Below are 18,025 nucleotides of genomic sequence, written 5' to 3' on the forward strand. Positions count from 1 at the left end.
AAAGCACAGCAGTATGCAGATGACGAGGCGTACTCATTTCCACAAGGCCATCATGACGCGTATATTGAAACACTGGTTAGTTAAGCATGACCCCCTGAAAATACCACACAGGCGTGGCGCAAACAGCCTAAAACTGCCGCCTGTCACATTACGGGCGGATTGCGGACTACGCGCAGGCTTGAAGCCCCCAGCAGTTTCAATCGGTAAAGTACATTTGTAAAGTCACCACTGGCTCTCAAACTGGGAAATGGCCGAGTTCAACCAAGTTCGAAAAAAAATACCATCGAGCGAGCTTCTCGCCGGATTTAAGCCTTTTTCTCTTATCGAAGTTATGGAGTTTGGAGCACAAGTTGCGCTGGAGTGTGGGCGGGAGACTGGACTGAATGGCGGTTCGTGAAATAATGTTTGCGAAAGTCTCAAAATGAATCCATTCAAGGCTGTTCAACAAAGCTGCTTCCAAAGCTGATGAAAGATCAAACCGGAGGGTATCATATTTAGATGTGCAATTTTGAGCCTGTTCTCTGCACAGATAAAAGTTACGGAAACACGAAAAATGTGGATTCTTCCTTTACTTTTCCATTTCCACCTCCAGATTCCAACGCTACTTCGCGTTACTGTAAATGCTAGTCCGTTCTTCACATGACGTCACATGACTTCTATCCCTATATCAACAACGTCACATGACTTCTATCCCTGATCTGTTCTGTCTGAATACTGAATATTACTGGGCAAACAAGAGTTGGCCATATAACCACAAATTTGTTGCCATTTTTTCTTGGGGAGGGGTCTTTCACCATCAGCGGGGCCCTTTGTCAGCCATTCCTCCATCCTTCCCCACATCCTATCCTCATGCGTTGCCAACGCTCTGGCTGCGCCCCTGCACTGTACGTAAATCAGAGCATTTGTCTGAGATGAAACGCCATATTGCCAACTGCCCGACAACTTCGAGAAGAGAGCGGCCCCAATCTGGGTAAGGATCCATTTGTTGGTGTTTTTCGGGCTAGTTTGAGTCATTTTTCGCTATTCGGTCCCTCCTCCCAGCACATCTTGAAAAACTACGCCCTTGTTCTTGGTCATTTCTATGTTTGAGAGCCGACGATGATTTTACGGATCTATTAGACCGATCGCATTTGCTGGTGATTTTCTACCAACACGTGGTCCATAATTTACCCGTAATGTGGCAGACAGTTGTTTTAAATTGTTTGCTCCACTCCCGTGGTGTATTTTCATGCGGTCATGCGGAACTAAACCAATGTTTCAAAATGCGCAGCCGTGACGATTGTGGGTACGGGGTTCACCTAAGTCGCTAAACTACGGCAGTGCACAGCCGGGCTGCGTAGCATAGTTCGTCACGCTTGTGTGGAAAATGTAGGGACATGCCTACTTCAGCCGCTGGCATGGCAGATCATGAAATTTTCCGTTCTCGGGTAAGCAACATCATATAATTAAGTAAGCCAAAGCATGCCCATTAAAGACACATTCATATCTTCAGCAACAGATGTTTCTGCAGGCTTATAGGTTTGCGTGCGTGAAGCCTACAGCTATCAGCTGAACGCGGGATCCTATACTCCGCGAGCGCAACAGAAGGGGACGGGGGGGGGGGGAATCCTGAACTTTCTGAGGATTTTTATGCGATTAGTGTGGCGCTGCATGGCAAGAAAGGCATTACACAATTTATGTCCCCAAGCGCTTAGTTCGCGGCGGAACCACCGATGTACTCTGCATGGTAGAGCATCGTCGATGTACGGACATGTATGCATGCCCCTGGACAAAGTTTTGCATCGATGAAGGGCCTAAACCCTCATCATGTCTGTTTCGGCTCCCTCAACGTGTGATCAAGATCACGAAACGTTCACCAAAGTCGCTGAAATCAGCAAAAGCCTCCACCTTTTGGGGGGAGATTTGGTCTCCGGACCCGCAACCGTCGTTGTGAAGCTCCAGCTATTTCTATGCCATAATGCTGCGGTCACGGCCAAGACGGCTGTGCTCACCCGCGCCTCTTGTTATACCTATGCTGCAATAGTCATCCAGTCACAAGACATAACTACCCAAGCATAAGCACACTAATCACTGCCGGGTAGTGTTATCGCGCATTTTTCTTGCAGTGCGGATTTGGGCCGATAAAAACGTCATACGCGCCTAAAAGGATCATTCTTTGCATCCTTGGCACAATCCAGTCACCGCACAATGCAGCCATTCTCTTCTCCGGACTTGACACGACCATCAATCGCTCAGGTTTTGACTCGATGGTTACGCGGCTCAGCGTTTCTGGACCATATCATCCGCAGAAGTATCGCTGTGTGAATTATTACAGTCCTATCACATTTTGTGAAATGTATCCTTTCTCGATAAGTTGAGATAGCACGTACCTGCCTAACAAAAATATTCACCAAGTCGTCCGAAAATAACGCATTCTCTCTAAAAATGTCATTACAGCTCCAAAGTTTGTACTGCGCAGTGACCGGCAACCCTCTCCCACGTCATCAGCAGATGACGTCACAATCCAGGCCAACCCCCGGCGTCGTCATCTGAGCTGAGCTCTGAATCGAAGCGACCACTGCCGCTGCGCCCCACTGTGGACGCGTCGTCGCTGAACCCAACTGGGGGCAGGCCGACGTACTTGGCCGCACTATCCTTGTGACTGTTGTTCTTCAGCTCAGCCAGCTCGTGCACCCCGTGCACGTCTCGTATGGCCACGTAGGGGTTGGGCTCGGCCAGTTGAGGCTGAGGACTGCTGTAGTACTTAGACGACTTGATGCGAACCTGGCGGCGCCGGGACAAGCAGAAGTACATGCCGGCCGCCGCCAGGATCGCTCCGGTCACGAAGCAGCCGATACACGCGGCGATCATGTGGCCGCCGCTGACCTGGAAGGCTGGCGCCGGCTGCGAGAGTTCTGCAGCAGGCGTACCAAACGACTATTAAGGGAGGGTCGGTCAAATCTGGTCACAAATGCCCAAGTTCGATCTTTATTGACCTTGAATGATCTGTCCCTTCAAAAACCATCAGAACAACGTGTGCTCTTCAGAGTGATGCAAATAATAATGGTCTAATCACCAAAGCATGCATTTTCCGCGATAAATAAACGTCATTTGTCCTTTTTGGAATTAAATATAGCCGCTATCACCTCTGTGAAAATAGATTTTGATGATCATAAATCACGAGCGTATCATAGATCATAAAGCACTGAGGTAAAAACTTCAAAGTTGACATGTGTAAGAATTATGCGAACTCCCACCCTAAATGCAAGCGATATGCTCTAAATCGTTCAAAAGATATTGAGAAAGCGCTTTAGGGGCTTTTGATGCGCCCCTTTTGGGGCGAGGCGAACTAATGCTCGTTTTAAACGCGAGGCTGCATGGGCTGCACGGTACTGCATGCAAAAACGCCACGCAATGCAAAATCAAAAGCTAATGCAAAACGGCATTAGCTTAACGCGTGCTAGTTCGCTGCACTTAGGAAGCGCATTCATGTGCGTCTGCCGACTCAGGCAAGGGGCGTAATGGCGGAATGATCATTGCGCGGTCATAACGAGAGTCTTAAGCTTCTGCTTGGGGGGCCCAGGCTCGAACCCCAGCCGCGTCATGGCCACTGGGCGCTAATCTCGCCACTGCGTTGGCTGTTGCTCCATGAAAGGGTTCGCGACGACGCGCGTTGCGTTCCCCGTTTCATCTAAACAGACTCACGGCGGCTCGTCTGGACGCAGAGCCGGTCCTGTCGACGGGCGCCGAAGCATACCCCGGACTCGGACTCAGCCCGGCAGCGGCGCTCCCGATGCTGCTCCCCGTTCGTGTCGCACGGGCTCCAGGCCGACCTGTGGGCAACGTCCGGTGAGCATGAGACCGGCACGCGGAAACGGACGCTGGGACGCATCCTGATGAAGCACCACCTGTTCAAGACGCATGGCACGCACGCACGCTGTTAGTTATCGAGATATTGAGTTTCAAGGGTGCGTCATCTGCATTGGTTGTACGCACACACATACACACACATACACACACACACACACACACACACACACACACACACACACACACACACACACACACACACACACACACACACACACACACACACACACACACACACACACACACACACACACACACCTGCGTACACTACCAAAGCTGCGCAGCGCTGTTAACCTGTGACGCATCCACGCAGACGTTCATCCCACTCAGGCGCAGACCAGTGCACGCCTCCAAGGGTCTGACTGCAGCACTGAAAACCGACCGCGTACTACGGGGGCTATGCAACGAGTGAGGTCTCCATGCAGCAACTGATGAGATCGCTCCCACTTTGTGGGTGCCGACCTCCAGCTCCCGTACAGGCTACCACAGGCCACCATGCCACGCCTGCTGGACTTGGCCCCAGTGCACAGTCGGTACACGGCAGCTGCGTTCTCATATCCAGCGCGCCATGAGCGAATCTGCGCCACTGACCGGCGGCGAGGTACTCACCACTGGCGCCATCCTTTGAGTGCGCCAATGACCGGCGGCGAGGTACTCACCACCGGTGCCATCCCTCGAGTGTGCGACTGACCGGCGGTGAGGTACTCACCGCTGGTGCCAACCTTCCAGTACGCCACTGACCGGCGGCGAGGTACTCACCACCGGTGCCATCCCTCGAGTGCGTCACTGACCGGCGGCGAGGTACTCACCACCGGCGCCATCCCTCGAGTGCGTCACTGACCGGCGGCGAGGTACTCACCACCGGCGCCATCCCTCGAGTGCTTCACTGACCGGCGGCGAGGTACTCACCACTGGTGCCATCCCTCGAGTGCGTCACTGACCGGCGGTGAGGTTCTCACCGCTGGTCCATCCTTCCAGTACGCCACGGACCGGCAGGAGACTGGTACTCACCACCGGCGCCATCCTTCGAGTGCGCACTGACCGGCGGCGAGGTACTCACCACCGGCGCCATCTTCGAGTGCGCATGACCGCGGAGCGAGGTACTCACCACTGGCCCATCTTCGAGTGCGCCACTGACCGGAGGCGGGCATCTCACTGGGCCATCCTCGAGTGCGCCACTTGACGGCCGGCGCAGGTGGTCTCACCACGGCGCCATGCTTCGACTGCGCCAATGGACCGGAGGCGGGCTCACCAGGTCATCTTTAGGCCCCTGACCGCGGCGAGGCACTCACCATGGTGCATCTTCGAGCGGCGGCTGGTCTCGGCGCTCAGCGGGTGGCGGCCCACACGCGGCGGTCTCGGCGTCCGGCGCCTCCGCCCAGCGGCACCGGCGCGAGCGCGAGCGCTGGCCCTTCCCGCAGGAGACGGAGCAGGCTGACCAGTCGGACCAGCAGGACCACTCGCCTGTCCAGCCGGACCAGCGCATCAGCACGCATTATTGACTCTGAGACGAATCACGCCATTGGGTCTTTGGTCCAGTTACGTCTTCCATAAAATTGCGAAGCCTTTGTACACCACGTCACTGGGGCTTTAATCCAGCTACGTCTTTCGTAAAACTTCAAAGCCTTTGTTTACCACGGCGTGGCTGAGTGAATTTTCAAAGGTGGATGTGGTCTGTTGATCGGATTGCTTTTCACGAGCCTGCGCAGCGAAGAATACATCACGTGTACCGTGATAGGAAGCCTGGCGTTTTCTGCGCGTTTGGAAATCTGAAGTATGGGGTTCGATTCCCTGCGGTGCCCGCCCTTCCTGCCAGAATGAGAGGAAGGTGACGCACCCATGAAGGCATCGAGTCCCTACACCACCCAGAGTACTCGAGAAATGGTGTCAGGGCTGGGTTGTTCGAGGCACGGCATGTGGCATTCATGGTTGTTTGATTATTCAGAGCCAAATTTTGATTGCCATGAGGTACAATGTCGTGCTTTGCATTAATGCTGACAACATTTATAGCAGCGCACCAAGAAACTACAGTCACATTATATCCAAACTCGTTATGCATCGGGGAAATGTCTACGGCCTTGGGCCTTCCTCATGTCTGAGCATGATCATACTTGAAAAAGGCCTAAGGCCAAGAGCTTGTAAAATCATTGAGCGCATTTTGATACAGTGAGGCCGTGGTTTCTATTGCCTTGCTGCACGTTTTCGATGAGTCTCAGATCAGCGCTCCGCCGCATAGTTGGGACTACATTTAGGTGTGGTGTTTTTATTTAGGTGTTGTAGGTGTTATATACATATGTTATATGTGTTATTTAGGTGTTAGGTGTTATATACAGTGTGTACATTAAGTGTGATACAAGTGTGCTGCTGGTAGCGAATCCCTGAGCAATAAGGTGAGTTGGGGCATTAAGCTGTTCACATGAGCTATGCTGACAACATTATGGAAGCTACAAAACCCTGTTTTCAGAGGCTACCATAATGCTGCCATAATTTACATAGCAGCCATAATTAACACAACTTGCCATAACAGACCGCAATTTGTAACACAGCGAATACTCAAAGAACAAAACTAGTTGTGCATATATCAACTGGGCGTTTAGGTCGGGAGTAGCTGTACCGAGCATTTATCTCCATTTAACTCATCAAGGAATGGTCTTTGTGTTCTGATCGCTGGAGGTGATGCGTGGCGAACATGAAAACGTTTTAAAGGCGTGCATAGGTATGAACAAGTGCGGTGTCAGGTGACGTGGATGGGGGAGGGGATTTCGTTGCCAAATCTTACAGCCATTCTGGTGGGTGTCTGTGCTACAATGATATATGCATCACTTCAAAATATTTTGCATATTCCTAGCAAACAAAATGCATGTGCAGCCCGGTAACTTAAAAACGTTAAAAAAACATCCCGTGTCCTCCGTTAACATATTTGGGTACGCCAGCATGCATCTCCCGACAGGACACCTCAAGCAATCGTCAAACCAAAAGATATGGCTTTATTAGTTATGCCTTTTGAGCGTACCTGAGTTGACCATTGACGTTTTTCCCACACGTTCAGATTTGAGTCTAGTTTAGCCTGCTAGTTTAGCCACCCCAACAAGCAATAATGCTGATCCCTAAAATTGGGGCAAAACAGTCATACTATCAGTTCACGCCAGCCATGCGGGTGACAGCCAGGCCGGGGCAGTGGCCGCCGACGGTGGACGGGAACGGGGCTCAGATAAGGAACATGTAAAGAAAACGTTTATTCTGTGACTTCGTTTTTAACAGTGAAAGCTCTATGTTTATGGTTTTTGTAACGTTGTTTTGTTAGTTAATATTTGAAGCTTCCGGAGTTGTTTCCGCCTAAAATGCTCCGATAATTTTACCTGTTTGAGAAGCAGCCGGTGTGACTTAGGCGCATGAAAATCGTGGCGCACGGCGGGAAATCGATTCGCATTCAAAATCCTGAGCAGCCTGTGTCCAGGTCGTGTTTTGGCATCTACCCTGTGTGGGAAATGCCTCCCAATGGCCCAAAATGTCTACCCGCTCGTAAAATTTTGCCTCCGCAGGGAGAACAATGTTGAAATGGACAAATAATCTCAGAAAAGCTGGATAGTTTTAGTTGCCAAATGGCGTAGGTGAGTCGAATACGCAAGATTCTGCACCATCTGTGGATGTAATCTAGAATCGCAATCATGACATTTAATTATTTCCCAAATGTCTAATATTAATTACGAGCGGACAGTGCCTCCAACTCTACCCCTCCCCTCCCCCGGTCATCGGGCCTGCTTCCCGGTGAATATCCTGAAGCATACTCTGAGCCTGTTATACAAGCCTGCTGTAAGGGTGGTAAGCAAGGATGCTGTTTGCTTTTCAGTTGGGGGAGGGGTTTCCTATTTAAGTGGACGAAGTCCGAGGAAGAACCCGCTTATGGCGGATTTTGGGGTAGGTTGCGTCATTTTCCATTGCTCACCTTTACTGAACTCACTTTGGGAACATAAGCGCCTGATGGCAGGAATGGCTAGTTGGAAGTTAGAGCAGCACGGATACATTTTGCTTCCCATCAGGCACTTACGGACCGTGTGCAATCATAGCGAAGTGCCTCTGGTGACCAGGGTCGCGCGCACTGACCTGCACATGAATGAGTGTTACACATCTGCTCCACTCGGCTGGGCCCCAGGCAGACGCTGCGGTTCCCGCTGCACATCCTGGACCTGGACTGCATGCCCCCTCCGCAGGTCAGGCTGCAGTTGGACCAGGCGCTCCACTCCTGCCAGCCCGCAGACTCGGAGTCGCCTGAAGCCAGACATATCGTTCACCCACTGCCTTGATGATGATGGTGATGACGATTTAGGCAGTGATACAGCGCCATTACGCGCGGTTTATGATGAACGCGCCGATGTAATGGGGTGCAGTTACGACGCTAACGAGTGTGGTCGCGATGAATTCTACAGTCGATTTCGGCAACTCGTGCAACGCGATTTATCTGCACAGCAGCTTCTGCATACAGGATCTTATGAAGCTCACCGCATCCTCCATCACCGTCATTAGGCGATCGTCGCCATACCCTGCACCAATCTCGACCGCGCGCGCCGCGTGCCGGTGCCCACCTAGCGAGCAGAAGCCGTCCGCCGAGCAGAAGCGCTCGTCCATCTTGGCGTCACCTATCCGGATGAGCCCCGGGTCCGGCACGGGCGCGCGGCAGGCGAAGCGGAACCGCTGCTGGCGGCCGCCGTCGCTGCCATTGGTTGCTAGCCACGGCGTCCAGTCGGTGAGGCGGCGCAGGGTCGGGCACGGCTCGGTGCCGCACTCGGCGTACTCCAGGTCGCAGCCGAAGCACGGCCGGCCGCCGTTCGCCGGGCGAGGGCTGTCGCAGACGCGCCGCCGCCGCCGGAAGCCGCCGCCGCAGCGCGCTGAGCAGCGTCCCCAGGAGCCCCAGCCGCCCCAGCCGCCGTCCAGCGGCAAGTTGGTCTTGGACGGGCAGGGCGGGTTCGAGTGGCAGAAGATGTCCTGACTCTCCTCGCCGACGCAGGGCCGGCCGCCGTGCACCGGCGCTGGGTTGGTGCAGGAGCGGCGTCGCGACTTGCTGGCACGGCCACACGGATGCGAGCAGGCCGACCAGGCCGACCAGCCGGTCCAGCCGCCGTGGCGCGTGCAGTTAGCGACCTGGGCGGCGAGGCCGGTGCAGGGCGCGCCGCCATTCGCCGGTGCCGGGCTGGAGCAGGAACGCCGGCGGCAGCGGCACAGCTCGCCGCCGTCGGCCACCGCCTCTCTGCACTCCTGCCAGTCTGTCCAGCCGCTCCAGCCGCCGTCCACGGGCCGGCTGGGGTCCGGACACTGGGTCACCAGCTGGCGCCAGGAGGGGTCATCTGGGTCGCGGACGGGCGGTGGGCTGCAGATGCCGCGCACTGCGTCCCAGCCGCAGTACGGGTCCATGGCGCCCAGGCAGCTGGCTTCGCTCTGGTACCGCTCGCAGCGCTGCACCGGCACACGCACCAGCTCCGAGTCCGTGCCCAGGTACAGAGAGCCCTGCAGGGTGATAGCCGCGGTCAGTACGTACACCCATACTGGATCCGAGTCCGTCGTCAGCTACAGGAGGTACTCCGAGAGGTAATGACGATGGTCAGCAGCTACACCCACACCGGACCGGAGTCCGTGCCCAGATACAATTATCCTTGCCCAGATACCAAGCCTCGCGCAATGACGGCAATGCCTGTGCGCATGTGCTTCCACACCAGCCCGCGTCCACGTTCGGGTACCGGGAGCGCTGCACGGTGCGACAGGGACTGATAGATGTACATCCACACCTACTCTAAGGCTGTGCCCGCTACCAAGACTCCCACATGTACTCACTGGTGCCTTTAGGGGATGGGTACAAAGAGGTCCATGCATGCAACCCCCCCCCCCCCCTTTAGGGTGTGCGCAGGCACCTTGGAGCCTGGCAGTATAAAATGGGAATAAAATACGTCGGTCTCTGCGTGACTTGTGCAGCTCCCAGCTAGTCAGCATAACCTCAGATGCAGCATTCTTTGCGCATGGCTCCAATTATGGATAATACCGTGGTCATCAGAGGTAAAAAATGATCGCGAATTTCAAGACATGAATAAAAACAATAACAACTCACAGTTTCTTTAAGCAGCTTCATGGTCAATATTCTTGTGGAATTCTCGAACGGCTGCAGAACTTCGACGATGCAGGTCTTGCGGGTTCGTGGAATGACGCTCAGTTTCCTCACGTACCCCTCCGTGTCGGCCGTGAAGATCACATGCACGGACACGTGGTGCTTGGTAGTGACGACGTCCGTCACCACGGCCACAAGTCTGTGCACGGCATGACAACACATTGGTGAAGGACTCACCGGTGACTTCTCAACAAAGCTTTCAGAAGCACGCATTGGTAACTCATGTATAACTAGTGATCCTTGCCTTTGACCGCAGCATGACATTCATAGTGATAGCCATAACATCTTAAACACACTATGCCTTTGACTCACTGTGCTACTGCTCATCGCTACCTTCTCTCGTTTTCTTAATGACCACTCTGTTTCTCTCGTGGGCACGCGTCGGACGTTAGCTTTCCTCCCCCCAGCCCAGTCATTCACCTGGCGCCGTGGGCTAGGTGCAGCGGGTCGCGCGTGACGGGCTGCACGGCGCCGTCCATCAGGGTGTACTGCGGCAGGTCGGCTAGCCGGCGGCCCTCCGGCGCCGCGGCGCCGCACTGGAAGTGGCGCAGGTCGAGCGGCTGGCGCGGCCAGGCGCCGCCCGGCTCGCGCTGCCGCCGGAACGGGCCGTCGAACGCGTCACCGATCGCCGACAGGTTGAAGGCGCACACGGCCGAGCCGATCAGGCTGTTCCTGCGGCGGCGGCGGCGGCGTTTGGTCAGGCCGAGCACGACGCGAAATCGGCACTCAGTTCTGAGCGGGTCTGGGTCATGGCATCTTGACACCAAGCTCACCTGCTCACTGTGGGAATGTTGTCCCCGTGCGTCCCGTGCCAGATGGGGGTGAGCTTTTACCTGTTTTTGCAATTGTGTCAAGTGGGGTGAAATGGCAGGCGTAGACAAAGGGCTGCATCTTTAATATGGCTGCTGGTGACGATATAGCGAGACATTAAACAACGCAATGATGATGGTCATTATGGTTTTTCGGTCGTGTCCGCTACCAAAGCCATTTAACGCCCAACGTTAACAATGTTTTGAATCACGAGGCGTTTAGTGTGACCAATGGTGTCAAGCGCTCAAGCGGGTCAGCTCGCCCGGTTAGCCGCAAACGAGATTCCTCCCGCCCCGGCCACCGACTTTCTCCATCATCCCATCACGTGTGTCACGTCCACGCAGGGGGAACCCAGCATTCAACAGCCGCCAATCGCAATCATCAGTCGTCGCTGACGCGTCAGCAGTCGCTCTCCGCACGTGCTCGGCGCGGCCGCTGCGGCGCCACACTCACTCCGGGGTGGTGAAGGTGGCGTAGAGCACCTCCTCGCGGTCCAGGTAGTGCATGCTCTGCACCTGGTCCAGGTAGAACGGGTACTCGCCGGACACGGAGCAGTTAAGTCGCGCCTTCAGGAACGTTGTCCAGGTGCCCCGCCGGCTACCGCGGTCGTTCTTGCACACCCGTCCGATGCGAGAGTAGACACGCTGGAAGTGATGCGACGCGGTATGTGATTGGAGGCGACGAGCTGCAACATGGCTATACACAGGGCTGATGTGGACTCGCCTCATGTTAGGGTCTAGGCGGATCACGAACAGGCCTCATTCCGATCGCGAGGCACATGCACGAAGGAAACCGCCTGTGCGTTCAGGCAGACTTTATACCTACATTTTAAGTGTTATATCTATTCAAAGGTTAAACGTTGCTAAGGCCATCGGAAAACCGCCAGGAGGACTGGCGTTCCATACGATCTAGATGGGATCGTGATCAACGCCCAGCTCCAAGCGAGCCCGGCCAGCCAGATCCGTACTTTTCCGCAGCTGGGCAGGTCGACAGCGTCCTCCCTGAAGACAAAGTAGACGAAGTCGCCGCTCTCGAACGAGCCGACGAACTGCGGCGAGCTCAGCAGCGTGGTGTCGTACTTGCCGGTGCGCAGGCTGGACCCGCTGTCGCCGCCCTGCCGGTAGATGGCCGGGTCGAGGCCCGAGAAGTCTGCCGGCGTGGCGGCCACCACCTGGCCCTCTGCCGTCACCAGTGACGTCACGTTCATGTGCGGCGAGTACGGGCACACGGCCACACCCGACCAGTTGGAGAAGACGGTGTGCAGAGAGTCGATGTTCCTCCAGGAGCACTGCGGGTGGAAGGCGCCGGTGCCGCAGGCCAGCAGGCGCTCGCCATGGCGGTGCAGCACGCGGATGAAGTTGTGGCAGTCGGCGGCCGGCTGCCCCTTAATCTTGCACATGTTGGCCTCGTGCTCGGAGACGGACCAGTGCACGGACTCAAGCTCCTGCAGACCCTTCGCGCTGAGACGAAACAGCCGATTCCTGGAAACGGTGACAGCGTGTTTGACGAGAGACGACGGCAGGGCCGACGAAGCGGCGTGTTAGAAAGAGCTCTTCAGCTCTTCGCTGCAAGCTAGCAAGCCTGCATCAGCCCACGGTGGGCGTCGTGTGCTCTGTTCGGCGTGGCAGACGGACAGATCCGGAGTGAGAGCACCCTGCCCAGCTGCGAAATATATCGGTCTTAATAAGCCGTTATGTTATGCCAAGGTCGAAGCTGCCATCTGATCTTGTGGCGTGCATCTGAAAACCCCGAAAGGAATTTCTGCAAATCAGTGCCTGCCTGATGTCTTCAGTACATTTTAATTTCATTTTAGGAGCATTTTAAAAACCAGTCAGCAACTTAAAACTGTGAATGAGGAAAACTGTTTTAAGGATTTCATTGCAGCTGTCAGGGGGCGGATCTGTAATTATTGCCAGCATGGTTCAGTAGGACCGTAATAACAGCGGATCTCATTCAAACGATAAGCTCATCGCTCCAATAACACAGGAACAAACCTCGCTCCAACGATCATCTGGTACTTCTGGATGTCGAAGAGGATTTCCGAAAATCGTGTGACGCCGGCAGGGGCAAATTTGTCTGCTCCGCGCGAAAGTTCTGGAAGTGGAAGCCGTCGTTAGTAAGTCCAGTCTCCGTAAACTTTTGTTGACAGCCAGAGCACGGAGGACTGCGGGTTCATATTTTCAAACGACTCGCTATTTTTCGCCCTGGATATGCCAACTAAACTGATACCGACCAGCCTTCAGCACACGCAAACAATGGCAAGTTGTTTGTTGTACAAAAGTGGGCAGTAATGGGGTAGATGCTTTAAAGCGTTAGATGAAAGATATCTGGTTGGAGAAAGTAATGGAAGTATTTGAAGAAGGTAGCCTTGACTCTTGCCTGCCTTCCTCACGGGCAATGACCATATGGAAGAAAAAAAATTTACTGATAAATGCGTATGAGTCAAATTAATTCTGCGGAAGTTGCACACGTACATGTACAGCGCGCACATCACCTATAGTGTTAATTTCACAATTGAAAAAAAAGAGAAGAAAGAGGAGAGGCAGACAAGCAATTGACGGGAGCCAACAGCGACAATATTGCAAGAATATGGACGGTGGTCAGAAAATAAACAAAGGTGCGCGGCCCTACCGTAGGGAGACGGCGAGTTATGCCGTTCGCCTTTCAGTTGCCGTATAAGCCGCGATGACGTTGTCTTAAGTTCACCGCAGAGAGACAAAGCTCTTACATCAGCCCAAACATCGCCATAGCGTGCTGGAGTGACGCCTCGCAAAGTCAGGCATGCACGTGATATGACCGCATCGTTGCCGCGCCGTCGGAGCGAAAGGACACCAGCCCAGGCGCCCCGAGTTTTAACCGGCCCTGATGCGCCACCAGCCGCGGCATACGCCGTCAACGCCGGCCCGCGGTGAGCCGGTTCTTCAGGCAAGGACAGGGGCGTACACAGGATCTCGCGATAGGGGGATGGGGCGCTAACTGTCACCGACAACCGAGTCTATCGCGCAATTTCTTGCGCATCGTAAGCCAACAATGCATGTTTTCTGTCCTTTTAATTTCATATTTTTACATACAATGTTTAGCAGCAAACATTTAGTCGCATATCAATGCATGCCATAAATTTGATAAGGGGAACGTGCCCCCAGGGTAACTTTGTGCATGCGCCCCTGGGCAGGGAAGCCGCTCCGCTGGGTTTCAGATCCGGTATGACTGCATATTCCGCACACTTAAAGGTTATTCTTCCACTTTAGCTTAGGCGCTTTTGCACCGTTCTGGACAAGTGAGAATGTTGACCCGTTTTTACCACAACCCTGCAATAATACGCTAGCTAGTCCACCGAGGTGACCAGCACTAAGACCCGACTACTTCATCACGGAATATATATATATATATATATATATATATATATATATATATATATATATATAATATGATCTGTGTCGCAGTTCCAGTGCATTTAGCGGTTTCCCGGTAATTTTTGCGCCATGGTGCAGGTTTGTTATCGACGATGGCGAGACCAAAGCACTCTCAGAGGGATACAAAGCTCCATCCATCACCGTCGGAACGCGGGAGAATCTATAACGCCCTGACAAAAGTTAGGAACGTCACATAAATTGTATTTAGGCTCCGAAGAGAGGGAACAAAAGAGAGCTGTCATCCCTGAAAATTCCTGCGCAGCGGTCCCGTGCGGTAAGACAGGATGAACGCCGTGTGTTCAAGATCTGACTTTCCAGCGCCCCCGCTCACCTGCGTGCGACACGAAGCGGTAGTCTGTGGCGCCGCTATCGGAGGTGACACAGACCGCCATCCAGAGAAGCGGGAGCCATGCGGCCCCACGTGCGGCTCCCATCATGCGGCGCTGGGCGGGTGCTCTCACTGTTGGCGGAACGCCACTACCCCGCGGTTGGACTGCGCTTCATGCCTGCCTGCGGTCATAGGAGCGCCGCAGTTAAAACTTCACCCTCAGATGACGTCATCCTCGAAAGGGAATGTTCTGATTTGCTGTTCACGGTTGCACGCCATTGTAAACATCACGATGGTTAGTGTGGCTATTCTACAGTTCATTAATGTGACCGGTGTGAACTATTGCAACATCGCAGGTCATGCCGTAACCAAAAAAGGCAAAGAATGGAGCCCCGCCTGTTCTTTCAGCAATGCATGGTCGTTTCGTAGCTTTTAATGCAATCTGAATGGGTTTAAGCGGACATAAATGGAAGGGAGGTAGCTCCAAGGCACGCCTGTTATCTGATGTACCTGCATATTTGGCATCGCCCTCGGAAAGGAATTTGATCCACAAAACAATGCCTAACGAGGTATGTGCCACCCAGTGTGTCACTGTAGTTAACAACAACCGTTCATGGTAACAGCTGCACCATGACCGCTTCAAGCCAACTCCAGGTTCGACGGGGGTTGGGTCGGCCGGGCGCACATGCCCGTAATCATAGCTCATCACCCTCCTACGCCAAACCACGAGAAGGCGTCTTCGCTCGCCTGCACGGACTGGGCCGCTTCCACGCTGTATCGCCCACCGGCTGGGGTACGCCTGCAGACGTGCACCCACAGCCCGTGCACGGCTACGCGCCGAGCCGATCGTGATCAAGCATCTCGGTCGGGACCATGCAGGTTTGAGCGTGTCAACCTTCGCGCTAAATTACCCCGGCCTTTGGACGCTGACGGTTGTTGGGATGTGTGATCAGAGGGCCCTGCGCTAAGCTTCTCACCGCTTGGTCTCGATGCCAGATGCACGGCAAATTTGCGGTTCGATTATCCATTGTAACATGTCACCGGGAGCATAGCTCTGCATCGGAGCAGGTGACTGCCGCGGACAACGCGCGTAGCTGAGGCACAACACGAGGCACGTGACTGTAAACGGGCCAGCCTGCAGGGTCTACACCGCACGGATGTAAGCGCCTTCGAGTGTAAGTGGACGTGGCAGCACTCATTTCCAGGAAAATCTGCCCGTGGGCAGCTGCACGGAATGCTGAAGGTGTGACGCTTGAAGTGAGTCCAACGTGACTGCGTTCGTCAGCGGAGACACGATGTAAGCGGCGGACAATGCTACACGGCCGGTCTTTTTCGCGACTCGCGGGATACCGACCGCAGATAGCATCTCCCACCGGACGGTCTGTAACGGCGCCGGCCGGAGGAGTTACACTCACATACGCGATGCATGAACCCCATTCTCTGGCGCCCCTTGTCTGGATGTTTCCGGTGCATCCTTTCAGGGGCGTCAAGACTCACTGGGAAGAAAAGCGCAGCTTTCGCAACGTGGAATGCTGTAGCTGGGAATGTTGAGCAACAAATAGTGAGAACTGGAGTTCTTACTGACGTTGCTGATTGTTATTTGTTCTACACCAATTGTACCGAAATCGCGAAAGGTTTACATGACACACCCGGACCCAGGCGCAGACACGTGTCTGTGGCAGTGTCCGGCAACAGCCCAATGCGGTTCGTGGCATGGATTTCATCAGCACAGCGGCAAGTTACATGGAGCTTCCAAGGACACGGTTTTCACGTCGCTCATCAGCATATCTGTCCACATGCATATATAGGCAGAACATGGCGCGATCATCCGACTGATTGCCACCCGCCATCGCTGTTCGTCGTCCGCATACATGACATAAGGCAGTCTAAGAACTCACGAATCCCAAGAACGACAAGCCATCCGATTGTGAATGTTTGATGGATAGTCACAGCCGGGTGATGCAAACTGACGGCGTATTTCTCGCTGATAACGTAGTGCGGGTTCTGGATAAGGTGCCGTGTGAGGGAGAGTTGCATTAAATACGTCGGAAGATTCACCTTCCATCTACGCGCGTGAGACAGCGAAGCATACGGCACTTACCAATATCTAATATCGCGGCGTGGCTTGAGCCACTCTTTGTTTGGTGGACGCGATTGGCGGGTCGGATTTTACATGAGGCTGCTCCGCCTGGCTTTGGCTCTGATCCCGGTGCTGTTCTCTTAAAATAACTTTAATTTGAAACTTGATGTCATAAGCACAACACAGATACACTGATTACTTGTCAACTAATACTGCATTTATTCCAATGGCTCAGGATCATATCTGCAATGCCAGGAAAGCGGCATCTGAATTTAACCGCCCCAGCACACCAACAGCTCGGACAGCGGAGCTGTTGAAGAAGTCAGGTTTGACGACTCGAATCGCCGCCGGATCGGTTTTTCTGGAGCACGTGGAGAGGCAGCGGACCGGACCGGACATTGTCATGGCCTGACGTGGCCGGCGTGGTGCGAAGGAGAGCTCACGTACGGCCATGCTGCCATGCTTTCTCGCCACATGCATAGTGGTCCAGGGCTTGGATTGGCTTGTTTGTTTCAAAGCTAATGCAGCGAAAAATGGCAAAAGCTACATCGGCGAATGATTGAACCCACCACCTCACAACTGTCTGCTGGTGAGTGCCTCTATCAGAAAGCGAAGGTGCGTTCAACTACGCATAGGAGAAGGAAAACAAACATCGGTACCAAAAGATAATGAAATAATCTCTGAGCCTTGTTTAAATATGTGTTTGGTCAAACTGACTCACCGATATCTTCCGCGTCAGCAGGTACACAGCCATCATGGTAGGGCAGCCTGCACCACTCTACCCGGTTCCACTACCCGCTGCCGCACCGGCAGCGCCGAGTTTGCTCAGTGACTCCGCTGCTAAAGATCGTGGCAGCGTGATTTTCAGTCTGTTTATGTAAAGCACACTCTCTCAATGGCCACCTGTCCGCTAACGTCGGACAACTGGCCGGCCTCCGATACCGGTCGGCGGGGGGAGGGGCCGCACGGGCGGTGGGTCCGCTAAAGGCGCGGCGCGAGACTGACGACATCTGTTGACGAGATTGTGCACTGCACCGCGGAGCTGGTTTGTCCGTGACTGCGCTCCACACCCGGTCTAAAGAAACACAATACATCACTGTTCTTTGCTCCGAGTTTAGACGAATAGGGGCAACCAAATGTTCCTGTGAACAAGAGAACACTGAAAGCTTTCCGGATCTTGGTATGGTATAATGGTCCACAACAGTAGATGAATAGGTCAAATACCCATTTATGCCTTCCAGCTGCTTCGTCCCATGTCGCAATCGTTGGCACCGCGACCTTCTCCGACATGACGTCGTCTCATAGCAGCATCCCATCACCGCAGCGGCCGGTCAGCACCTCTATCCAATGGAGGCTTTCGCAGGCAATCGAAGTCTCCATCCGCACCCAAT

General features: G+C 54.1%; 2 protein-coding genes across 2 annotated transcripts; both read right to left on the reverse strand.

Annotated features, from left to right (window-relative positions):
- Positions 1-81: 81 nt before the first annotated feature.
- LOC119112005 (uncharacterized) lies at positions 82-4,051 on the reverse strand. Its single transcript, XM_037235932.1, has 2 exons — positions 3,685-4,051; positions 82-2,894 (listed from the first exon to the last, which is right to left on the reverse strand). The coding sequence occupies exons 1-2, from the start codon at positions 3,869-3,871 to the stop codon at positions 2,497-2,499; spliced, it is 585 nt and encodes a 194-aa protein (XP_037091827.1). The 5' UTR covers positions 3,872-4,051; the 3' UTR covers positions 82-2,496.
- A 1,086-nt stretch (positions 4,052-5,137) lies between these two features.
- On the reverse strand, positions 5,138-17,547 carry LOC119111146 (semaphorin-5B). Its single transcript, XM_037234974.1, has 10 exons — positions 17,356-17,547; positions 14,558-14,736; positions 12,808-12,907; positions 11,781-12,294; positions 11,267-11,457; positions 10,424-10,675; positions 9,947-10,142; positions 8,433-9,351; positions 7,954-8,118; positions 5,138-5,313 (listed from the first exon to the last, which is right to left on the reverse strand). The coding sequence occupies exons 2-10, from the start codon at positions 14,661-14,663 to the stop codon at positions 5,138-5,140; spliced, it is 2,619 nt and encodes an 872-aa protein (XP_037090869.1). The 5' UTR covers positions 14,664-14,736; positions 17,356-17,547.
- Between the last annotated feature and the right edge of the window lie 478 nt (positions 17,548-18,025).

The sequence above is a fragment of the Pollicipes pollicipes genome, unplaced genomic scaffold (genome assembly GCF_011947565.3).
Source record: "Pollicipes pollicipes isolate AB1234 unplaced genomic scaffold, Ppol_2.1 Scaffold_7261;HRSCAF=8764_pilon_pilon_pilon, whole genome shotgun sequence".
In the NCBI taxonomy this organism is placed as follows: Eukaryota; Metazoa; Arthropoda; class Thecostraca; order Pollicipedomorpha; family Pollicipedidae; genus Pollicipes; species Pollicipes pollicipes.

Excerpts from the sequence above, each read along its gene's own strand:
- LOC119112005 (XM_037235932.1), bottom strand. The coding sequence starts at position 3,871 with ATGCGTCCCAGCGTCCGTTTCCGCGTGCCGGTCTCATGCTCACCGGAC. Across the intron at positions 2,895-3,684 it reads CTGCGTCCAGACGAGCCGCC|AACTCTCGCAGCCGGCGCCA; the intron begins GTGAGTCTGTTT and ends CGCCTGCTGCAG.
- LOC119111146 (XM_037234974.1), bottom strand. The coding sequence starts at position 14,663 with ATGATGGGAGCCGCACGTGGGGCCGCATGGCTCCCGCTTCTCTGGATG. Across the intron at positions 12,295-12,807 it reads CAGATGATCGTTGGAGCGAG|GAATCGGCTGTTTCGTCTCA; the intron begins GTTTGTTCCTGT and ends CACCGTTTCCAG. Across the intron at positions 9,352-9,946 it reads TGAAGCTGCTTAAAGAAACT|GGCTCTCTGTACCTGGGCAC; the intron begins GTGAGTTGTTAT and ends ATCACCCTGCAG.